Source organism: Oncorhynchus masou, chromosome 12, assembly GCF_036934945.1.
Source record: "Oncorhynchus masou masou isolate Uvic2021 chromosome 12, UVic_Omas_1.1, whole genome shotgun sequence".
Classification (NCBI taxonomy): domain Eukaryota; kingdom Metazoa; phylum Chordata; class Actinopteri; order Salmoniformes; family Salmonidae; genus Oncorhynchus; species Oncorhynchus masou.
Genome location: NC_088223.1, coordinates 27,660,619 through 27,679,940, shown reverse-complemented (window position 1 = coordinate 27,679,940; position 19,322 = coordinate 27,660,619). Strand labels below are relative to the sequence as shown.

Genomic DNA, 19,322 nt, shown 5'->3' with positions numbered 1-19,322 from the left:
GTAAATTTAATGCGCACTCATGGTGTGTGTCTTTTTGAAACCCCTTATTAGTTGTGTGCCAACTTTCAGTGGACGCACCTTTTGAAAAAAAATCTGTTTTGGTTGTTGAAGTGACTTTTTGTTTGTTTCCTTTTCTGTGAGCGACATTTTGAATTTGTCCTTTGGGAAGGGGGATACCTAGTCAGTTGCACAACTGAATTACATTCAACTGAAATGGGTCTTTAATCAATGTCATCGGCTCCTGGGGAGCATCTGTTGTTGGGGGTTAACTGTCTTGCTCAGGGGAAGAATGGCAGATTTTTCCACCTTGCTGACTAGGGGATTTGAACCAGTGACCTTTCGGTTACTGGCCCAACGCTGTCAACCGCTAGGCTACCTGCCACCGTGGTGTGAGACACATTTTACAAACAAAAAACTGTTCAGAGGACATTTTCTTAAAACCATCTTTATTCTCAAGATCCAATTCACATTACGTGCAAATGGCATCATAATCATGAGGATCCAAATTCATAATTATTATATTTTTTGTGCAACTTGTCTTTTCTTCCAGGGTACCCAAGTCAAAACAGGTCAGATTCAACTCCATAGGCAACGCTGTGTGCAACACGTTTCAATTTGGTACAAAAACACTACACCCACAGACTCATTCTCAATCAATTACACTAACACCACAAGTTCATTCTCTCACTCTTTCTCTCCATAGACTTGTCATCCAATATTCCGGATATCATTGATAAACGTTTACTACATCATGAACAACATATTGTTGGTATTTGTCTGCTAAAACATTAAGTCAAGAAAACACACAAGTAAATAATTTGTTATTCTTTAAAACAGTGAGTGGATTTGCTTGGCTTTCAGAAATGGAGCTGGTTTTTATTCAAATTGTCCTGGCCAACTTTGCAGTATAGTATATGTTGAGTTCAGAGGAGGCTGGTGACGAGTGGACGGGCTCATAATAGTGAATGGAATGGTATCAAACACATTTGAACCAGATGTTTGATGTGTTTGAGACCACTATTCATTTCATTACAGCCATTACTATGAGCCTGTCCTCCCTATTTAAAGTGCCACCAGCCACCACTGATATAGTTCCATACAGTAACCAACAGATATTTTGTCAAGGTGAAACTAACACTTCAATCTGTCTATGAATCTTACTAGTTCATGATGTTCACATAGTTATATCTAAAGCAAATCTAGAACAGTATGTCATTGTGGTTTTGCAATGAAATTGAGAGAAAGATTGTTTTTTCCCGTTATTTACGTAAAACAGTAAAATGTTCATAATGCATACAATATCTGTAAAAAAATTCTGCAGTCTGAAAATATACATCCTTATCCTCTGTAGTACTGTAAAATAGCTTCTTTTCTATTGGTGCAACATTTGTTATTGGTTTGTAACTGAGTTATTAAGAGTGACCACTCTTGCGAGAGAAAATACCACACTGGCGCTTTAAGACGTATCTTGTGGAATAAGGTGACATTCAGCAGAGTGCATGTTTGAGATCAACTACAGACGACTATAAATCACCTTGCATTCCAAATAACTAGTCATTATGTGATCAAGACTTGCCATTCTGTGCCGCCTTGCCTGTCTCAAACGAATAGCCTCAAATATGCTGATTGTCACAACTCATTCTAGGGCCATTGACTTAGCCCGTGTCCCTATTCAACTTGTAAACCAGGAAGTATTTGGACCCTGCACCACTTCCTGTTTCCAATTACCTGTCTGTCTCTCTCTGATTGTCTGCGCATTGTTAACTGTGCAGTTTGTGTGAATTGTGAGGTCCTAGTCATTTAAACACTGCGAATTCTATTGCTTCATGAAAGGCATCACTTTTACAGAGAAAACACAAGCTGCTTTGAGGAGTAGTGTGAAGCTTATAATAGTTGGATTTTTACACAAAGTTTACTTTTTTTTAACTGTTGCAAACAAACCACAATATCATACAACCTTTTTTTAAAGAAATATACAACCAAAATAAAGAGCTTTTTTTATCATCAAGTTTTTCTCTGTACCCTGCTGATGTTGCATCATATTTTTTTTAATGAATGTGGCAGCTAGGGGTGTAATGGTTCACCAAACCCACGGTTGTGTATGTATTGTGGTTTTGGGGTCACGATTCCATTGGGTTTCGGCACAGTGGGGAAAATGACAGGCTAACATTTACTGTAGTTAATTTTGGTTTATTTAAGAAAATACAAAGTGTTGGTATTCCTGATTCCATACATGAGTCATATAATGCCTGATGAGAGCACCATCAGGAATACCAACACAGTATTTTTACTCATCAACAACAACACTAAAAAGTGCAATTAATGTTTGAAATCAATATGTAAATATGGCTCAGACATTGTATATAGAGAGACCTATGCTATAATGTTTTCTCACAAAGACACAAAGGCACGCAATTGTGTGCCTCTCAAATTGGGCACACGATACTTCTCATTTCCCACTCCGGGTAATGTGATGGGGTGTCACTGTTAAGTAGCTATCTGTTACCCTGGAGGTCCATCCATCTGTAGTAAGCACAACACAGGGTATATTGGCCAATTCATTGACAACTTTGTCTTTAGCTTGCTTGTATAGAGCGGGTACAACCCGTTTGCTGAAATGGGTGCAAGAGTGCGGATTTTGTAGTGTCTCAAGCACTTTCATGAGGTGCTGAAAACCCCTGTTCTCAACCACCAAGAATGGGCGCATATCCGTGGCTATAAACATACCTATCCCAAGAAACAAAGAGATCTTCTGTTGAATCTGACAATTAATCTTAATGGTTGTACAGTCATCTCAAATAAAACTGTGAAGGACCTCGGCGTTACTCTGGACCCTGATCTCTCTTTTGAAGAACATATCAAGACCATTTCAAGGACAGCTTTTTTCCATCTACGTAACATTGCAAAAATCAGAAACTTTCTGTCCAAAAATGATGCAGAAAAATTAATCCATGCTTTTGTCACTTCTAGGTTAGACTACTGCAATGCTCTACTTTCCGGCTACCCGGATAAAGCACTAAATAAACTTCAGTTAGTGCTAAATACGGCTGCTAGAATCCTGACTAGAACCAAAAAATTTGATCATATTACTCCAGTGCTAGCCTCCCTACACTGGCTTCCTGTCAAAGCAAGGGCTGATTTCAAGGTTTTACTGCTAACCTACAAAGCATTGCATGGGCTTGCTCCTACCTATCTCTCTGATTTGGTCCTGCCGTACATACCTACACGTACGCTACGGTCACAAGACGCAGGCCTCCTAATTGTCCCTAGAATTTCTAAGCAAACAGCTGGAGGCAGGGCTTTCTCCTATAGAGCTCCATTTTTATGGAACGGTCTGCCTACCCATGTCAGAGACGCAAACTCGGTCTCAACCTTTAAGTCTTTACTGAAGACTCATCTCTTCAGTGGGTCATATGATTGAGTGTAGTCTGGCCCAGGAGTGGGAAGGTGAACGGAAAGGCTCTGGAGCAACGAACCACCCTTGCTGTCTCTGCCTGGCCGGTTCCCCTCTTTCCACTGGGATTCTCTGCCTCTAACCCTATTACAGGGGCTGAGTCACTGGCTTGCTGGGGCTCTCTCATGCCGTCCCTGAGGGGGTGCGTCACCTGAGTGGGTTGATTCACTGATGTGGTCATCCTGTCTGGGTTGGCGCCCCCTTGGGTTGTGCCGTGGCGGAGATCTTTGCGGGCTATACTCAGCTTTGTCTCAGGATGGTAAGTTGGTGGTTTCAAGATATCCCTCCAGTGGTGTGGGGGCTGTGCTTTGGCATAGTGGGTGGGGTTATATCCTTCCTGTTTGGCCCTGTCCGGGGGTGTCCTCGGGTGGGGCCACAGTGTCTCCTGACCCCTCCTGTCTCAGCCTTCAGTATTTATGCTGCAGTAGTTTATGTGTCGGGGGGCTGGGGTCAGTTTGTTATATCTGGAGTACTTCTCCTGTCCAATTCGGTGTCCTGTGTGAATCTAAGTGTGCGTTCTCTAATTCTCTCCTTCTCTCTCTCGGAGGACCTGAGCCCTAGGACCATGCCCCAGGACTACCTGACATGATGACTCCTTGCTGTCCCCAGTCCACCTGGCCGTGCTGCTGCTCCAGTTTCAACTGAACCGCGGCCCTAGGACCATGCCCCAGGACTACTTGACATGATGACTCCTTGCTGTCCCCAGTCCACCTGGCCGTGCTGCTGCTCCAGTTTCAACTGTTCTGCCTTATTATTATTCGACCATGCTGGTCATTTATGAACATTTGAACATCTTGGCCATGTTCTGTTATAATCTCTACCCGGCACAGCCAGAAGAGGACTGGCCACCCCACATAGCCTGGTTCCTCTCTAGGTTTCTTCCTAGGTTTTGGCTTTTCTAGGGAGTTTTTCCTAGCCACCGTGCTTCTACACCTGCATTGCTTGCTGTTTGGGGTTTTAGGCTGGGTTTCTGTACAGCACTTTGAGATATCAGCTGATGTACGAAGGGCTATATAAATAAATTTGATTTGATTTGATTTGACCTATCGCTCTTAGAAATTCTTTGGCCCGGTCAGAATCAGTTGCGGGGGGCTGCTTGAATGCAGAGGGGAGACAAAATTGTTTTAATGTTTTTTTTGCGTTTCCGTTTTTCTCTGGTGTTGGCGTAAATGCGTCAACATGTTTGAGGTGTTGGCAGCTGCATAGGCTATTCTGGTTGAGCAGTGGCTGTCACGCCCTGGTCTTAGTATTTTGTGTTTTCTTTATTTATTTGGTCAGGCCAGGGTGTGACATGCGTTTTGGTATGTGGTGTGTTTTGTCTTGGGGTTTTTCATAGGTATTGGGATTGTGGCTTAGTGGGGTTTGCTAGCAAAGTCTATGGCTTTCTGAACTGGTTCTCAATCAGAGGTAGGTGTTTATCGTTGTCTCTGATTGGGAACCATATTTAGGCAGCCATATTCTTTGAGTGTGTGGTGGGTGATTGTCCTTGTTTCTGTCTCTGTGTTACTTTGCACCAGTTTAGGCTGTTTCGGTTTTCATGTTACGTTTGTTGTTTTTGTATTGATTCGTGTTTCATTAAAAACATGAATCTAAATAGCCACGCCGCATTTTGGTTCGACTCTCCTTCACACCAAGAAAGCCGTTACAGTGGCGATATACTCTCTCTGTCCACCGCCATTGTAATCTACTGGGAAGCCAAAATGTTCCCAAACTGTCGATGGAGAATCCTCCTGGTTTATCGACCCCACCACTTGCCATCGTACAGAACTAGCTCCCGGCTGCGCCTCACAAAAGGACAGTTTGAAATGCACCAATTAACATTCTAATTTTAATTGGCCTACAATGTGTGCATAGGCTCTAGTTGATTTAACTGAATAGCCTGAAATGTTGTTTTTTCAGCTCAGATTTACACAAGAGGCATACAAAGCAGCGTATCCATAACCTATAGGCCTAGTAGTTTGTTTTAAGATATTTTTTATCTATTCATTCGGGTTCACAGTGTGGACCAAACCAAGGTCCCCGTACCAAACGTTTCGGTATAAATAGTGTACCAATACACCCCTTGTCACACCTTGACCTAACTAAAATAACAAAGAAAACAAAGAATACTACGGTCAGGGTGTGACACCTCTAGTGGCAGCGATTCTCTCCTCTGACTCAGAATTCCATTGACTGTGGTCAACATAGAAAGGGTTTGACCCCCTGACTCTACCCACATGTCATTCATACAGGCATGAATCAGCCAATTAGCAAGTATCATAGCAACAACCAGTCCTTATAGGAGGATCATGATCACTTTCAGTAACTCACATCTTGAGAATATAATATGACGCTTGAACATAGTTAAAAAGTTACCATGGAATCTTGTGAGACAGCAGGAGGAATTTCTGCCAGCATCACAGCTCACAGTGTCTGTCTGTCTGATTTGTCCTTCTGCAGCTCAGGAACTACACGCCATGGTGACAGCAACAAGAACATTCTCTCTGTTTCAATAACGTTCTGTTTCATGATGCAAGTCTACACTCTAGAACGTGAATGAGAGCCAGAAGCATGTTCTAGGTTCTAGAAGAAGTCACTGATAGCCAATCAGATCAGGTTAGATCATGCATCCTGGTTCCGGGAAACAATCCAAAATGATTGGATGAATTCCCATTTTTTTTGGCACTGCATGAGTGGCATCATGAAAAAAAAAGAGATAGCTATTGAATGGCTTTAATCTTTTTCCTGACTTCGTGTCAAAGTGTGCTTATATATCTGTCCTGATCGTTTAGGGTTAACACAGAAGAGGAGAAACAAGCCGTCGTTCAGCTAGCTTTTTCTACATGGATGAGTTGTTTAGTGTTGTGCCTTGCCATTGTTTAGAAATGGGCCTAGGTTTACTCAAGGTGGGAGCTTGTGGTGTGAATCATAGAAATAGAATTAGAATAAGAATAGCCATCCCACTACAGAACATTGACTTTTTCTATGGTGTGAATGATGTAAGTAAGAGTGTGTTAGAATGGCAGCATTGAGCAGGTATAGATATAGCTCTCACAGAACACCAGCACCAGAGGGACACCTATATGAAAGCTACTACACATCCCCTGACTGGGGAAGTCTCGTAGGAAGAGAATACAAAAAGGAAGGGAATGGAATAATGCAGGTTAACTGGCTTCTGCTGTCGGTCACTGTCTTGTACAGTACTGACCTTCTCAGGGTTGGTGGAGTCAGCACTCAATAATAAACTGGAGTAAAATGAAACACTAGAAGTTGCATGGTTCATATGACTGACTGAACGAGCGCTGTCAACGACAACAACTAGACATAATCACCAATAAGCCGACTGACTGACTGTACAATTAACCCAAAAGACCTATAGAGAAGTAACTGAGGAGGGATGAAACATTTACAAAATAAAAATCAAAAGAAAATGCTGTTCACTTGTACCCGCATCGTAAGGGATGGTTCCATCCATAAAAACTAGGCTGAGAAGCTAGGCTATACCAAAGCTATGGAATGAAATGACTCAGTAGTGCTAATGAGAGTTCCAACGTGTCCCAAGACGCCTAGAGCCACTCTGAGGCCCACTGTCGTAGCCCCCGACAGGCGCCCACACACACCCCGACCACACACAAACACACACACCTTGGCAGGGTGTGTGCGTGCGCGTCTGTCCGTCTGTCCGTCAGTCCTCCGTCTGTCCGTCAGTCCTCAAAGACCTCCAGGAAGAGTGGGGGGAAAAGTTCGTTGGGGCACTCCACCTTCATATGCAGGAAGCGGGAGGCGTGGCACGCCCCGATCATCCGCAGGTCCGTCACCTTCATCAGCAGCTTAGGCCAGAATTGCGCCACCTTGTGTTTGCGGTAGTTGATGTAATGTTCAAAGGCCAGAAGGAACTCCTCCTGACAGCGCTCAATACGCTCCACGCTGGTCAGCCCCGGACGGTCTGGGGAGGGAGGGAGAGAGAGTTTTCATACTGTACTGTATGTTAGTACTGTCGCGTAGATGGAAAAATACTATATACTAATCCAACCCTAATGTACACAATCCTAACACAATCTTATTGGAGATACTCTATACCTTTAAAACGCAATACTTTTTTAAATCGGATATCCTGTAATCTGTTGCTAGCTTGTTTTAATCACTCCAGGGGTTGCATGTGCGATAGATTTACAGAACATTCGACTTATAAAATATAGAGTTTTGAGTATGCTACAGAATTATTAGAACAAATAGCAGATTGGCTCGCATTTGCCATTAATTTCACAACAATAAAAGTCAATGCAGACAATCTGTGCATGGGGATATGATAGATCGATGGCTTCCAAAACAGAGAAGGTATTGTCTTAGAGATGGAGGGAGGGAGATGTGTGGCCCCAGCACAAAGCTATTGATTTTGAACGTCAATCCCCCGGACGGCTATTGTAGTCTCATCATTAGATGGTTTCCTTTCCTAAGGTGGGCTCTGTAATCCCTGATGATCGCTATGTAAAAGATTGGCTTAATGGGTTTAAAAAGACCTCTGGTGGAAGTTAACAGCAGTGTATTGACGTGTTACTGACTGTGGTTAATCACACATGAAAACAGGCCGGCACACACAGACTTACTGGCTTTGGGCTTTACTTTATACACTTACCAAGGTTTTACTGACTGTTTAATTGCAGTAATGACGTGTGACTGACTGTGGTTAATCAAACATGGATGGCAGACACTGACTTACTGGCTTTACCGACTGATTCATTGCTTACAGACTGTTTTGTTACATGTCTCACGGGAAGCTGGCTCTTGGTTTTATGTGGTAAGCTACAGGAACTACAGGCTCTTTGCTAATAATTTATTGTATATGAATAAATATATATAATATATAAATATTTATTGTGTACAAGTTAAGTGTACATCAGAAGTAATAAGTAAGTGATAATCAATGAGGGGCTATGGGTTCTATGGAAAATAATGAACGACATGGAGTTGCATTATTTCCAAAAGAACGCATAGAGTTCCGAGTTCATTATCCCTTTTATACCATGGCTATAATTGAACACATTTGCTGCTAGAAATATGTTCAACATTCACTGAAGTAGCCAGCAAGTTTATGTGGAAGGACCACCAGAGGGCAGGCTGGGCTCACGGATAGTAGCCCAACAAGGCATGGGAGACAAGGTAACCAGAGGCAATTAAGCACAGCTGACGGTACTAATGACATACTCTCCTTCCCCTATAAGAGAGAGAATGGAACCAGCAGAGGGGGAGGGGAAAACTATCTCTGGAAGATGGCCACCGAGAGAGAGAAGCTATCCAGGAAGAACCACTAAGACGGTGACAATCCCGTGACTTTTTGTTGTAGTTTAAAGATAATCCTATTGTGTTCCTGTTTCATCTGGAGAAGAAGATGTATGTTTTTCCTTGGAAGATTTTCATTGATTATGTTGGAATGTTTTTGTTGACCAAATGCCCTCAATAGAGAACTGTGTTCAGTCAAGAAAACCTACTCCTGACTCGTTTATTCCACCTTCCCGCTTTAGAGTGACGCCCAATTACTTGGTCCGCTCACATTGGTGGAGAATGCAGGTATTAGGTGGACGAGTGACAAGGATAAGTGAGTAAATCAAGATTCTTCCAGTAGACCCGGAGGAACGATTCAAGAATGATGGATAACGCCCTACTACAACAATTGATCACGGCACAGCAGACAACCATAGAACTCCTGCAACAACAGCTGAGCCGACGAGAAGAACCTAGAGTTAGGCCAAGAGCGGCTGCTCAAGACATCTTACCTCGTCTCTCCAAGGAGGATGATATTGAGGCCTTCCTCATGACCTTCGAAAGGACGACCACCTTGGAAGAGTGACCGCCCACAGAATGGGCGAGCGCATTAGCCCCTCTTTTGACCGGTGTGGCTCAGGAAGCCTATTTTGACCTGGATTCCCGCGAAGCTGCGGACTATGGGCGACTAAAAACCGAGATCCTGTCCCGGTACCAGCTGACTGCCAGAGATATTGCTGTAAAGTTCCATCAATGGACCTATACAGCTGATCAACCCGTCCGTGCCCAGATCTTCGCATTAATACGACTGACGAAACAGTGGCTAGAACCGGGAAAGGGAGTAGGACATGTGATAGAGACACTCGTAGTGGACAAGATATTGAGAGAATTACCCAGTGACTTAAAAAGGGTTGTGGGGCAAGTCAACCCGTTGTCAGCCGACGACATAGCCCAGGCGGTGGAAACATATCGGTCTACAGGGGAGTTGTTAAAAAGTGACAAGGAGGAACGGAAGGAGTCTTCCAATCCCGTACTACGACTCACCCTGGCGCACCCGCCACCGAAACGTCCAAGCCCCCCCCGGAGGTGGGAGAAGTCAGCCACCACACAGCAGGGTCGGTGTTATAAATGTCACTGCCTACCCCCACACATCCCGTTTTGAGGGGGCAGGATCAACACTGTTGGTTAGCAGAGATAGCCCCAGCCTCAGAGATTCCGGTTCGAGTCGAAGGACAAGATGTGGTAACAATTCTCGACTCGGGAAGTATGGTTACATTAGTAGAGGAGCGGTTGGTGACCTCCGCAACACTGCTACCAGACAAAGTAGCCGTATCCTGTATCCATGGAGACACCCACTATTACCCCACTGTGAATCTGCCTATTCTCACTCCAAAAGGAAGGTGTACAGTCAGGGCGGGGAAAGTGCCCAGCTGAAGGTGCCATTATTGATCGGGAGAGACTGTCCCCCATATAAGTAGCTTCGGCAGATGACGTTATGCACGGGAAGAAGGGGGACAGGAAAGAAGAGAAAAACCAAGCCCGAGGTAGTAGTCCTACAAGGAGACGTAGCCGCGTCCTCGTCCTCTGCAGCAGAGGAAGAAATAGCAACCCAACTTTTACGATAGATTTTCCAGGAAACCACCGATGAAGACACGTGAAGGGTTATACACAACGCAGGAAGGAAGGAGCAACCAGGCGCTAAGGGATATATTTGAAGCTCCATCCGAGGAGGGAACCTGGATGGGATTCTCCTCGGTCACCCCTGATGGGGATGGGGAACAACCTCCACGTCCCTCTAACGAGGTCGACCTGCCCCAGGAATTAAAGGGACAGTTCGGCACCTCGCAGCATAGAGACCCAGACCTAAGGGAGGCCATGACGAAGGTGAAGGTGATCGACGGGAGGAACGTCGACGGATCATGTGAGCCCCCTCTTCCTTACTATGCAATCAGGTGGGGTCTCTTATACTGGGTCGTACGATGAAGGGGGGAAAACCAGGAATTACTAATGGTGCCTAGACCATACAGGGATACAGTTCTACAGTTAGCCTATTCCCACGTCCTAGGAGGACACCTGGCACGAGACAAGACTATTGACAGAATCATGCAGAGATTCTATTGGCCCCGGGTCACCCGGATGTGGCCAGGTATTGTAGGACGTGTGATCAATGTCAACGTACAGCTCCACGGCCACACCTACGTAACCCTTTGATTCCTCTCCCCATCAGAGACTCCCTTTGAACGCATAGCTATGGACCTCATAGGACCCCTCCCAAAATCCGGCAGAGGACACGAGTACATCCTAGTGGTTATAGATTACGCTACCAAGTTCCCGGAGGCCATACCCCTGCGTAAAATGTTGTCAAAGGGAATTGCCAAGGAGTTATTCCTGATGTTCTCTCGTGTGGGTCTCCCCAAGACTATTTTAACCGATCAAGGAACCCCATTCATGTCCCGGTTGATGAAGGACTTGTGTCGGTTATATCAGGTTCAACAGATACGTACAAGCATATTCCACCCTCAAACAGACGGGTTGTGTGAATGCTTGAACAAAACGATTAAAAGCATGTTGAGAAGAGTGGTGTCCAGAGACGGGAAAAACTGGGACATGCTTCTCCCACACTTAATGTTTGCCCTGCGAGAAGTACCCCAGGCATCCACTGGATTCTCTCCATTTGAATTGCTCTATGGCAGACCCTGTCGAGGAATCCTCGACTTAGCCAAGGAGACCTGGGAGACCCAACCATGCCCCTTTCGATCCACAATAGAACACGTTACCCTGATGAGAGACCGCCTGTCAGCAGTGTGGCCCATAGTCAAGGAGCATATGGAGAAGGCACAAAGCCCCAAGGCCGGGCCTATGATAAGTCCACGACCCCCCGTGAGTTCACCGTGGGAAATAAAGTGATGGTGCTTGTGCCCACGGCCGAACATCGCTTGCTGGCGCAGTGGAGGGGGCCCTACGAGGTAATGAAAAGGGTCTCACCGGTCAATTACCTCATCAAGCAACCTGACAGGAGGAAGAAGTTCCAACTCTATCACATAAACCTGCTGAATACGTACCATGGACGAGAGGAGGTGGTGGCTTTGATGGCCCTGGAGGGCAAAGGAAAAGAGGAGGCTCTACCACAGGTGCGCCATGGCCAAACTCTCCTACCGGAGCAGTCAAGACAGCTAGACAAGCTGATTATGAACTTCGGTCGAATATTCTCTCCATTCCCAGGACAAACAGATGTCCTGTTCCACCATATCCACACTGAACCCGGCAAGAAGGAGCATATCCGCCCTTACAGGATTCCTGAGGCTCGCCGAGTCATCGCTAAGAAAGAGGTAAGTGAGATGTTGAGGATGGGCATGATCGAGCCATCGACGAGTGAGTGGTCCAGTCCCATAGTCCTGGTCCCCAAATCCGATGGTAGTATGAGACTCTGCAACGACTTTAGGGGCGTGAATGCCATCTCTACATTCGATGCGTATCCCATGCCCCGCGTGGATGAACTCTTGGAGCACTTAGGAAAGGCCAAGTTCATCGCTACCCTGGATTTGACAAAGGGATATTGGCAAGTGCTGGTGGCTCCGGAGGATCGCCCAAAGACTGCCTTTGCCACCCCAGAGGGGCTTTTCCAGTATGTGAGGATGCCCTTCGGACTGCATGGTGTCGCTGCAACTTTCCAACGCCTCATGGATGCCATTCTACGGCCCCATCAAGAGTATGCAGCGGCATACATAGACGATGTGGTCATCCACAGCGAGGACTGGGATAGTCAACTCCTGCGATTACGGGCGGTGCTCGTGAGTTTGGAAGCCACAGGGTTGACAGCCAATCCAAATAAATGCTGCCTGGGCCTGTCCGAAGCGGAATACCTGGGGTACACCATGGGGAATGGGAAAATACGCCCACAGGCAGAGAAGCACAGGGTAATTCGTGACTGGCCTCGACCCCGGACCAAGCGAGACGTTCGGGCCTTCTTAGGGATAACAGGATATTATCGCTGTTTTATCCCGGGATATGCAACCATTGCCAACCCCCTCACCAACCTCATCAGGAAAAACCTGCCAAACCAGGTAGAGTGGAAAGACGAGACGGAAGAGGCCTTTCAATTGCTAATAGATGGCCTGTGTTCTGATCCCGTTCTACAGGCTCCGGACTTCTCACAAGAGTTCATTGTGCAGGTTGACGCCTCGGATACAGGGCTCGGGGCCGTACTAGCTCAGGGTAAAGGTGAAGCAGAGAAGCCGATTCTCTTCATTAGTAGGAAGCTCAGCGATCGGGAACAGAGGTATGCGACCGTAGAGAAAGAGGCCTTAGCCATCAAGTGGGCCCTCGATTATCTCTGGTACTACCTACTGGGTCGGAGGTTTGCATTAGCTACTGACCATGCGCCCCTCACGTGGATGGCTGGTAAGAGAAACAATAACAACAGAATAGCCAGATGGTTTTTGTCTTTACAACCGTTCTCTTTCCATGTCATCCACAGGGCCGGATCGAGGAACGGGAATGCAGACGCGCTGTCCCGACGCGACCAAGACGATGCGTCTGGCGCCCGACCCTCCGGTTCGGTCCTGGGGGGGGAAGGTATGTGGAAGGACCACCAGAGGGCAGGCTGGGCTCACGGATAGTAGCCCAACAAGGCATGGGAGACAAGGTAACCAGAGGCAATTAAGCACAGCTGACGGTACTAATGACATACTCTCCTTCCCCTATAAGAGAGAGAATGGAACCAGCAGAGAGGAGGGGAAAACTATCTCTGGAAGATGGCCACCGAGAGAGAGAAGCTATCCAGGAAGAACCACTAAGACGGTGACAATCCCGTGACATTTTGTTGTAGTTTAAAGATAATCCTATTGTGTTCCTGTTTCATCTGGAGAAGATGTATGTTTTTCCTTGGAAGATTTTCATTGATTATGTTGGAATGTTTTTGTTGACCAAATGCCCTCAATAGAGAACTGTGTTCAATCAAGAAAACCTACTCCTGACTCGTTTATTCCACCTTCCCGCTTTAGAGTGACGCCCAATTACTTGGTCCGCTCACATTTACTAGATAGCTAGCTACAGTAGTTATTGTGGTAACCAAACAAACAGACTTGCTAGTTTAGCTAACCAAACCTTCAGTCCAAGCTTGCTATTATGAGAATCCAATTCAACAATGCCAATTTTCACAGTGCCCGCTCTTCACAGTGCCCGCTGTTAAGTAAGGTATATTTGTATCTGGTTTTTTTAAAATCTGATGCTCGTGCTTGCATCAGTTACCTGATGTGGAATAGAGTTCCATGTAGTCATGGCTCTATGCAGTAATGTGCGGTTCCCATAGTCTGTTCTGGACTTGGGGATTGTGAAGAGACCTCTGGTGGCATGTCTTGTAGGCATAGGTGTCCGAGTGTGCTCGTAGTTTAAACAGACAGCTCAGTGCATTCAGCATGTCAACACTTCTTACAAAAACAAGTAGTGATGAAGTCAATCTCTTCCACTTTGAGCCATGAGAGATTGACATGCATATCATTAATGTTAGCGCCCTGTGTACATTTAAGGGCCAGCCGTGCTGCCCTATTCTGATGGTTATTGTAATTTTCCTAAGTCCCTCTTTGTGGCACTTGAACACACGAATGAACAATAGTCCAGGTGCAACAAAACTATGGCCTGTGGGTCCTGCCTTGTTGATAGTGTTGTTAAAAAGGCAGAGTAGCGATTAATTATGGATAGACGTCTCTCCATCTTAGCTAATGATATGTTTTGACCGTGACAGTTTACAATCCAGGGTTACTCCAAGCAGTTTAGTCATCTCAACTTATTCAATTTCCACATTATTCATTACAATATTTAGTTGAGGTTTAGGGTTCAGTGAATGATTTGTCCGAAATACAATGCTTTTAGTTTTTGAAATATTTATTACTAACTTATTCCTTGCCACTTATTCTGAAACTAACTGCAGCTCTTTGTTAAGTGTTGCAGTCATTTCAGTCGCTGTACTAGTTGACATGTATAGTGTTGAGTCATCCGCATACATAGACACACTGGCTTTACTCAAAGCCCATGGCATGTCGTTAGTAAAGATTGAAAAAAGTAAGGGGCCTGCACAGCTGACTTGGGGAATTCCTGATTCTATCCGGATTATGTTGGAGAGGCTTCCATTATAGAACACCCTCTGTGTACTGTTGTACAGGTAACTCTTTATCCACAAAGCATGGGGTGTAAAGCCATAACACATACATTTTTTCCAGCAGCAGACTGATCAAGAATGTCAAAAGCCGCAATAAAATCTAACAAAACAGCCTTTCTATTATCAATTTTGCAGTCAATCATCATTAATTTGTGTAAGTGCTGTGCTTGTTGAATGTCCTTCCCTATAAGCGTACTGAAAGACTGTTGTCAATTTGTTTACTGTAAAATAGCATTGTATCTGGTCAAACACAATTTTTTCCAGATATATACTAAGGGTTGGTAACAGGCTGATTGGTCAGCTATTTGAGCCAGTAAAGGGGGCTTTACTATTTTTAGGTAGCGGTATGACTTTTGCTTCCCTCCAGGCCTGAGGGCACACACTTTCTATTTGTCTTAAATTGAAGATATTGCAAATAGGAGTGGCAATATCATCCGCTATTATCCTCATTCATTTTTCATCCAAGTTGTCAGACCCAGTGGCTTTTCATTGTTGATAGACAACAATAATTGTTTCACCTCTTCCACACTCACTTTACGGAATTCAAAAGTACAATGTTTGTCTTTCCTAATTTGGTCATATATACTTGGATGTGTAGTGTCAGTGTTTGTTGCTGGCATGTCATGCCTAAAGTTTGCTAATCTTGCCAATGAAACAATCATTAAAGTAGTTGGCAATATCAGTGGGTTTTGTAATGAATAACGTTTTCAATTCGACTTTTGCTTTCCAAAGCATCTCAAACATGGTAGAATTCAATGGCACATTCTTACGTGCAAATATTGTGCGTTATAGAGAAATAATGCACGCTCTGGAATGACCTTGAAGCCAATAAGAAACAAGTGTTCAACAATGCCATGGTATAAACATCTATAAGCACATATTATCTCTAAATCTACATGTGTGTTTATAGATGTGTAACGTACGTTTCATGATATATCGTTAATGTAAATCCTCTTTCTACACACGGGACCAGGGGTTAATATGGCGTGCTGTTAGACCAATTCTCTGTTTGAACTCAGGGGTCACCCGCTCTCTTACTATCTCACCCACAATGTATTCCTATTTCCTACCTAATCTACTTGTAATGTGACCTACTTGTCATCTTGCCAACTAGTTCAAGATTAAAATGTCAGGTCGTGACCAAATAAAAAATAATAACACAAAATAGAATATTGATAAAGAACACTCTTTTGGAAATGTTTGAATTCACCAAATGTTTTAAAGTGGCACCTTTTGAAGGATATCTTTGAATTAACTATCTGTAAAAAAGCTATATCTTCTATATTGTCAGCTTACAAGTGGATGGAACTGTTGCAATACTATGGCCCCTCAGTTCCAATGGCCATGACCCAATTAAAACACTTTTAGGTGTATTTGTCACAGTGGTGATATAACCCATAAACCTGCATGTAGAGAAAACAAAGGGCCAGATGTCTGGTAGTATGGTGAAGTAACGTGTGTTTGTGTGCCAGCAAGATTGTCTCCCTCCCTCTCACCGGAGGACAGGAGGATGACGGCCTGTAGCAGAGCGACCTCAGAGTCGTCCAGGTGGAACGAAGACAGCGATAAGCCCAAATCAAAGATAGCGTCCGACACCACACCCAGGCCTCCGTTCTTCAGCTGGCCGCGGGTCACGGCCATCTCCCCGTTAAGCGTCAGCGTCTCACTCTCGGGGTCGTAGCGAACGGCCGCCCGTAAAGACATGATCTCCATGCAGCAGCCTTTCAATAGGATAATCTGGTCTTCACAAGGCAGCTGGGAGGAGAGAGACAAACAGAGAGAGCAAACGTTATATATTTTGTTATTGATTTTTTTGCACATAAAGATGAACGACTGATATGATTTGAAGAATTAAAAGGGAAAATAGAAGAATGTGAAGGAGAGGTAAAACTCCAGAAATTGTTACAACGTTTATGTTCACATATATTAGTAGTGTTAGCAGTTATAACAAACTGAACTCTACATTCCATGGTATTTTTTATTTATTAGCTATTTTTTGAACATGGATAAATTCAGTTTAGTTTAATATATTATTAATTATGTAGATTTTTTTAAGTTTACATGTTGAGACCATTTCTAAGTATTTTGTATATATTTTTTATGACAGACCAGTAGAAATGTAGCTCTAAACAAGAACATAATTCACAACATGTAGATTTAACTACAAACTAAATATTTAATTAATTTTAAATTTTTAGTTTGAACATTTTCTCTCATTTTTTATTTTAGTGAAATTGCTTATGCTATTGATGTTTCTGTTTAAGTTATTGTAACGGCTTTCTTCCGTCGAAGGAGAGGAGGACCAAAATGCAGCGTAGTTCGTGTTCAACATATTTAATAAAAGACGATAACGTGAACACTATACAAATACAAAATAACAACGTGGCAAAACCCGAAACAGTCCTATCTGGTGCAGAGAACACAAAGACAGGAAACAACCACCCACAAACCCCAACACAAAACAAGCTACCTAAATATGGTTCCCAATCAGAGACAATGACTAACACCTGCCTCTGATTGAGAACCATATCAGGCCATACATAGAAACGGACAAACTAGACACACAACTTAGAATGCCCACCCAGCTCACGTCCTGACCAACAGTAAAACACAAAATAACTATGGTCAGAACGTGACAGTACCCCCTGGGTCTGGGTGGGCATCTGTCCGCTGTGGCGGCTCTGGCGCTGGACATGGACCCCACTCCACCATTGTCTTTGTCCACCTCCTTAGCGTCCTTTGAGTGGCGACCCTCGCCACCGACCTTGGTCTAGGAACCCTAACAAAGGGCCCCACTGGACTGAGGAGCGCCCCTGGACTGAGGGGTGCCTCATGACTGAGTAAACTCCTCCGGACTGAGGGACAGCTCCAGACTGAAGGGCAGCCTATGACTGAGAATGAGCTCAGGACGGAGGGGTAGCTCAGGGGTAGCTCAGCCCTGGCGGATCCTGGCCGAATGGCGGCTCTGGCGGATCCTGGCCGACTGGCGGCTCTGGCGGATCCTGGCCGACTGGCGGCTCCTGGCGGATCCTGGCCGACTGGCGGATCCTGGCCGACTGGCGGCTCTGGCGGATCCTGGCCGACTGCCGGCTCTGGCGGGAGACTCTAGCAGCTCTGGACAAGGGGGGAGACTCTAGCAGCTCTGGACAGGCGGGAGACTCTAGCAGCTCTGGACAGGCGGGAGACTCTAGCAGCTCTGGACAGGCGGGAGACTCTAGCAGCTCTGGACAGGCGGGAGACTCTAGCAGCTCTGGACAGGCGGGAGACTCTAGCAGCTCTGGACAGGCGGGAGACTCTAGCAGCTCTGGACAGGCGGGAGACTCTAGCAGCTCTGGACAGGCGGGAGACTCTAGCAGCTCTGGACAGGCGGGAGACTCTAGCAGCTCTGGACAGGCGGGAGACTCTAGCAGCTCTGGACAGGCGAGGCGCACTGTAGGCCTGGTGGGTGGTGCCGGCACTGGTGGTACTGGGCCGAGGACACGCACCTCAGGGCGAGTGCGGGGAAGAGAAACAGGGAGTACTGGGCTCTGGACACGCACAGGAAGCCTGGTGCGGGGGGCTGCCACCGGAGGGCTGATGCGTGTAGGTGGCACTGGATAGACCGGACCGTGCAGGCCCACATGGAGCTCTTGAGCACCGCGCCTGCCCAACCTTACCTTGCTCGATGCCCACTCTAGCCCGGCCGATACGAGGAGCTGGTATTTACCGCACCGGGCTATGCACCCGCACTGGAGACACCGTGCGCTCCACAGCATAACACGGTGCCTGCCCGGTCCCTCTCGCTCTCCGGTAAGCACAGGAAGTTGGCGCAGGTCTCCTACCTGGCTTCGCCATACTCCCTGTGTGCCACCCCCCAAGAAATTTTAGGGGCTGACTCTCGGGCTTCCTACTGCGCCGCCGTGCTCGTTTCTCCAACTCCATTCTCCTGTAACCCTCCTCACACTGCTCCAGCGAATCCCAGATGGGCTCTGGGACTCTCCCTGGGTCGACCGCCCACCTGTCTATCTCTTCCCAAGTTGTATAGTCCAGATTCTGCTCCCATGTCCAAAAATCCTGACATCGCTGCCTCTCCTGCTCCTGCCCGTTACCACGCCGCTTGGTCCTATGTGGTGGGTGGTTCTGTAACGGCTTTCTTCCGTCGAAGGAGAGGAGGACCAAAATGCAGTGTAGTTCGTGTTCAACATGTTTAATAAAAGACGATAACGCGAACACTATACAAATACAACATAACAACGTGGCAAAACCCGAAACAGTCCTATCTGGTGCAGAGAACACAAAGACAGGAAACAACCACCCACAAACCCCAACACAAAACAAGCTACCTAAATATGGTTCCCAATCAGAGACAATGACTAACACCTGCCTCTGTTTGAGAACCATATCAGGCCATACATAGAAACGGACAAACTAGACACACAACATAGAATGTCCACCCAGCTTACGTCCTGACCAACACTAAAACAAGGAAAA

At 45.7% G+C, this 19,322-nt stretch overlaps 1 protein-coding gene across 8 annotated transcripts in view; it reads right to left on the bottom strand.

The window, feature by feature from the left end:
* Window positions 1–429: 429 nt before the first annotated feature.
* Window positions 430–19,322, bottom strand: part of LOC135549790 (thyroid hormone receptor beta-like) — a 125,099-nt gene continuing 106,206 nt past the window's right edge. For 6 of the 8 annotated variants that reach the window (XM_064980086.1, XM_064980088.1, XM_064980091.1 and 3 more), the window contains exons 10-11: window positions 16,349–16,607; window positions 3,656–7,379 (exon numbers count right to left, since the gene is read on the bottom strand). In XM_064980086.1, the coding sequence (XP_064836158.1) occupies window positions 7,138–7,379; window positions 16,349–16,607 (501 nt within the window). In that variant the 3' untranslated portion in view covers window positions 3,656–7,137. Of the gene's footprint in view, window positions 2,728–3,655; window positions 7,380–16,348; window positions 16,608–19,322 lie in introns of those variants that run through there. The other 2 variants (XM_064980087.1, XM_064980094.1) reach the window with 1 other exon arrangement.